Raw genomic sequence first — 5,061 nt, 5'->3', positions numbered from 1 at the left:
TTATTTTATTTATTTTTGGCTGTGTTGCGTCTTCGTTGCTCCACGTGGGCTTTCTCTAGTTGCGACGAGCAGGGGCTACTCTTCATTGCGGTGCACGGGCTTCTCATTGCAGTGGCTTCTCTTGTTGCAGAGCACAGGCTCTAGGTACGCGGGCTTCAATAGTTGCGGCACGCGGGCTCAATAGTTGTGGCTAGTGGGCTCTAGAGCGCAGGCTCAGTAGTTGTGGCTCACGGGCTTACTTGCTACATGGCATGTAGGATCCTCCCAGACCAGGGCTCGAACCCGTGTCCCCTGCATTGGCAGGCAGATTCTTAACCACAGTGCCACCAGGGAAGCCTAAAAAGTCACTATTTTTTTAGCCACAAAAATATTTACTATTTCAACAGCCTTCTAATTGGTCTCTATGTTCCCCACCCACTCTTCTTAAACTATCATAAAAAAAAAAACTATGTCTAGGCATTATCAGCTCTGGAACCAAGAATGCATGGGTTGAAATCCCAGCTTCATCATTTACAAGTTATATAACTTTGTCACGTGTAAATGAGAATATTATCTACACTTCATTAAGCTGTTGTGGTCTTTAATGATACTCCATGCTTAGAATACCCAGGCTCAACAAATGTTAAACGTTACCTTACCACTTTTAAAATTCTAGTAATTCTCTATTGCCTACAGAATCACACCCAAATTCCCAAGCAAAGTAACACAAAAGCCTTCAAATGAGACTCCAAATTAGTAATCCCAGCTCCCATCACATACTCCATTCTACCACCAGGCATTACGCGGGAAACTAAGCAGAGAAGTTAAGAAACTTAACATACACCATACAACTACCCAGGCAGCTTGGCTGAGTGGGTGCTTCTTAACCGCAGCCACCTAATGCTTATTCAACTCCCTATGTGGATCCAAAATCCCATTCCTGCAGGCCTGTGTCAGACATTTCTACAAGGTCAATGTGTGGTCAGACAAAACACCAAAAGTTAATAGGCAGTGTATGTCATCCTACCTTCAAAATATTAAAATATATATATTAACTGTGATTTTAAAACAGCTTGCATTTTTTGAACCAATGTATCTGAAAGAAATCTAACTGGCAAGTACAGACTTAGGCTCTTATTCTTATGTATCATTTGACTATCGGAAAAAAAACTGGATTATGACAACCCATCTCAGCATGTTTTTCCAACAAAAATTAGAAGAATTTTAATATCCAAGTCCTTTTTTAGAAAGCAAATTAATGCAATGCAAATAAGAACGTCTAACCAATAGAATTAACAACAAACCAAAGTAATTTTGTTACATAAATTAACCCATTTATTATAGGCTAGCAACGTATCAAATGGTGGCGCTTCTACTGGTCCTTCAATTCCTTCAGTCTTCTGATGGCAGACTTTACTGTGACGGCAGAAGTGGTGCTGCAAAGAAAAACAAATGTGGTTCCAAAACTAGTTAACATGTAGAATGGCAAATGAGAAATGTGCCTCATTTTTACATTATAATCTTAATGATGATGATGGTATCTATTAACAGCCATGTCTTCAGAACCTGAAGAATTAGGCAACCTCATGCATCTGATTTCTCAGACAGTAGAGCATGAAATTAACACGAAGGAATGACTACAAGAGGCTGCCTAAACTCATTAAAAGAGAATGGACAGAATGTCAGAAGAAACTAATAAATTATAAGATGGTACGATGAGATATCAAGAAACCAATGACTAAGGCAGTAAAGCAGACTAAAGCACATTGTGGAAATGACAAAAGAATGTTTTACCACGATACTCAGGAACTGTACCTGAAAAACATATAACCACCCCACCCCACACAGCAGATGAATGCTAATTTAACCATCACAACCAAGAGAGCAACCAACTCCCCACTTCCCCTTTCATCCTCATAGATACTCCCACAGGTGCTTATATGCATATCCACATTATCATTTCAACATTTTCCAATGTTTTACGTTGCTTCCATTTTAAATTTAAATTTAACAAAAACCAATAACTTCAACTACACTAACCAAATCACTTTACTATAGGTAAGTGACTAGTGTATTGGACAGCACAAGTCCACACACTAGCTAGAGGAAAAACATGTCAACCTTCAGGGTCAGCAATGAACTCCAAGGTTAGAGGCCTTCGAGAGTGGCCTGAGTTTCCAGAAATGGATCAACTCAAGAGTCCACACACTCAATAACCAGCAGAGAGGTTTATCACAGCAAAAATATCACCTGGCCCTTGTCAGTCACAAAGCTGGAGAAGTCCAACCAATACTGTTTAGAATGGCAAAGGTGTGGTGGCCCAGATGGCCTCAATACACATACAGTAATAAGCTAACTGACCTCTTAAATTTTATAAAAGCAGCCCGCCACACAAGTGTTCAGCAGTCAGCCCAACTAACAGACCTGTTAAACAAACGAGCCCACCCAGCAACAAACCTGGAACTTCGACATGGTCCAAACACTTCCAAATACCATAAAGAAACGGACTCACTTGTAGGTCCAGGCACCACCAGCTACCGTTTTCATGCAGGAACCACAGTGCCAAATGCCCACAGCTCGTCGCTTCATCTTGGTCTGTAAAAGACAACCAATTTTTCCTATGACCAAAAAAAATGCCTTTTATAATAATAAACGTCCAGGAGTCTCAATTGCACTAGAAAACTAAAGCTGGTATATTTTATGTGGCCATTCATGTTTTTTCTAATTTCAAGTTCGCTGGTGCGAAATTTGCATTCACCATGGTGACACTGCCAGGGATGTGAAAGACCCTTCCCTCCCCCAAAAACAAGCATTGCCGTAACAGTACGTTTGCACACAATAAACGTACAAATATTTAACAAAAATCTCTAGCAACATCAGTAGACAAAACTTACAGAACATGTCCCACAAAGCAGGTTTGGCTTCGGCTGGGGCTGCCAAATAATTTTTCCCCCTTTAGCTCCCAAGTAGTTTTCTTTAAATGAAAAGCGTTTGACAAAACGTGAAGTTATAAACAATACTCTGTATCTCATGACCGGTCACCGGTGGTATGCGCAACTCTAACCGCTCAACAGTTTAGAACCAGCAAACCATTTATAAACGTCCTTCAAGAGCGGGCTCACTTCAGAAGGAAACCTTCCCTCCCTCTCCCCCGCCCCAGGGCCCATCTTACCTTGCCACAGAAGGAGCAAGTGTACTTGGCGTGCTGGCTGATTTCAATTTTCTTCACCATTTTCCTGAGGGAGGCACCATAACGGGTCCCGTATTTGCCCACGATTCCGACCTTCTTGGTGCGTTTCGCCTGTTAAGAATGAGATAAGAAAGAAACCAACAATATTAGGACCCAGAAACGGGGACTTCGCCCCTCCACCAGGTCCCGGGGCCTCCATACGCCATTCTTCCACCCACCCAGCCCCCGCCCGTCACGTAGCTCACCCCCATTCCACCCCATCCCGGTAAAACCAGGACCGACGCTGGGCCCGGTGCTCCGAGGGCACCCGGTTAACCCGGCCTGACGCGCCAGCCCCCGCCAAGCTGCCCCGCCCGTCCCCTCCAGGCTGCGTCCGAAAGGAGCGGCGAGGACACGGAGGCCAGGGACACGGCACAGAGCGGGCGAGCAGAGAGGTAGGTTAGGGCGAAGAAACAAACCAAAAAAAGGGCAGATGCAAGCGGATACACATCTAGGCCTCACCCGGGACCAACACTCACCATGACGCAGCAACCTAGATCCAAGCCCAAAGAGGAAGTGGCCAAGTGCGCAGGCGCGGTTTTAGGCGGTCAAGCGGAAGTGGAGGGATGGGAGGCCCAGCTAGGAACTGAACTCTATGGTGCGGAGGTTTTTCTCGCTCCCGGCGCCTCCCGGAGGGTGTGGCTGGACGCTTCTACGACAGGTTTACTCTGTTTCACAAGTTGTAGCAACAAACTGTGTAGCAAAAGCACTTTAACACATCGACATTATCTGACACATATCTCACGAAATCCTGCAAAGCAGGTACGATTTCCATCATTTTTATGGACAAGATTCAGAATTTAAGTGACTTGCTCCCTGGCACTTGTCTTAGAGAAGGGCTTAGATCTTACGATTCCAAATCTCATTGCTTTCTACAGTATGCCTTCTAAAAGCGGCAGGCCCTGTGCAGGGCCTGTGAGACCAGTGAGACCAAGGCTCCACTCATAAATTACAGTCCAGCCAGAGGAAGCCATATGACCACATTAACAAGTTATAAAACCGATCAGAGCTCTGAAGGAAGGAAGATGGTTCCACCCGATCCTAAAACGGAAGAGGCTTGGGTTCCCTGAGGAAAGTCAGATCCGAAGGCTGGGGAGGAGCGAGCAGTCACCATGTAAGTCTTTCAGCTTCTCCCTCCATCTCAGTTCTGATGGGCTACCTCCCGCTTCATTTCAGAATCTGCTCCCACGGCCCCATCCTCGGCTGTCAGGTCCCTGCCTGAAACCTTAAGCCCAAGCATCTCACTCTTGAACCACATCTGTTATCTTTCCTTCCAGCTCCTTCATAAGGGTCAGCAGAGAAGAGCTAGGTTTCTGGTTAAGGCCAGGAAGTGAAGGGTATGTTCAAATAAAGAGGCTGGGAACATGCAGAACACGCTCTTGAAAGCTTTGCTGCCTTTTCTCAGAAGATGGTTACGCCCGAGGAGAGGAAGCTCAGAGAATTTTGAAATAAAAGTGGAAGGGAGGATCCATGATTTAGGAGATAAGAAAGACCATGAGGGCAGAAAGGCATTGTGGGATTACTTGACCTTGTTTACAATCAGAATTCAGGTTAAAAAAATGGCTTCAGTTCACAAATGATTGTGCATGTGTTCATGGCTCCTCACAAGTATATTAAAATTCCACAAGCCACCCGGCTTCAGCAGACAATTAACCACCAATCCTTGCTATTCAATATGGGCAGGGAAATTAAAAACTGGTTCTCTAGTTTGTTCTCTTGGATCCCACAAGGTATAAAAAACTTTCTGGCAGGAGGTTTTCATTTTCTTATAACCCTTTTCTTTTCAGTCATACTGATTTATGCTATATTTCATCTAGTACTCCATTGTTTTCCCTACTGTTGTAAACCTGTGA

General features: G+C 44.4%; 1 protein-coding gene across 2 annotated transcripts; it reads right to left on the bottom strand.

Moving 5' to 3' along the window:
- Nucleotides 1-1,169: 1,169 nt before the first annotated feature.
- On the bottom strand, nucleotides 1,170-3,828 carry RPL37A (ribosomal protein L37a). Of its 2 annotated transcripts, none has more exons than XM_007187887.2 (4): nucleotides 3,688-3,828; nucleotides 3,152-3,280; nucleotides 2,492-2,574; nucleotides 1,170-1,415 (listed from the first exon to the last, which is right to left on the bottom strand). In XM_007187887.2, the coding sequence occupies exons 1-4, from the start codon at nucleotides 3,688-3,690 to the stop codon at nucleotides 1,352-1,354; spliced, it is 279 nt and encodes a 92-aa protein (XP_007187949.1). In that variant the 5' UTR covers nucleotides 3,691-3,828; the 3' UTR covers nucleotides 1,170-1,351. The 2 variants fall into 2 exon arrangements, with proteins under 2 accessions (XP_007187949.1, XP_007187948.1); XM_007187886.3 differs by lacking the exon at nucleotides 3,688-3,828 and adding an exon at nucleotides 3,415-3,435.
- Nucleotides 3,829-5,061: the final 1,233 nt, after the last annotated feature.

This window comes from Balaenoptera acutorostrata, chromosome 8 (assembly GCF_949987535.1).
Source record: "Balaenoptera acutorostrata chromosome 8, mBalAcu1.1, whole genome shotgun sequence".
Classification (NCBI taxonomy): domain Eukaryota; kingdom Metazoa; phylum Chordata; class Mammalia; order Artiodactyla; family Balaenopteridae; genus Balaenoptera; species Balaenoptera acutorostrata.
This window is presented reverse-complemented; position numbering and strand designations above follow the sequence as displayed.

Bases quoted from the DNA above. Each gene is read 5' to 3' on its own strand.
- RPL37A (XM_007187886.3), bottom strand. The intron at 2,575-3,151 runs GTAAGATGGGCC...TGTCTTTTACAG, and splicing joins CTTGCTCCTTCTGTGGCAAG to ACCAAGATGAAGCGACGAGC. The intron at 1,416-2,491 runs GTGAGTCCGTTT...TTTTCTTTGCAG, and splicing joins GGTGGTGCCTGGACCTACAA to CACCACTTCTGCCGTCACAG.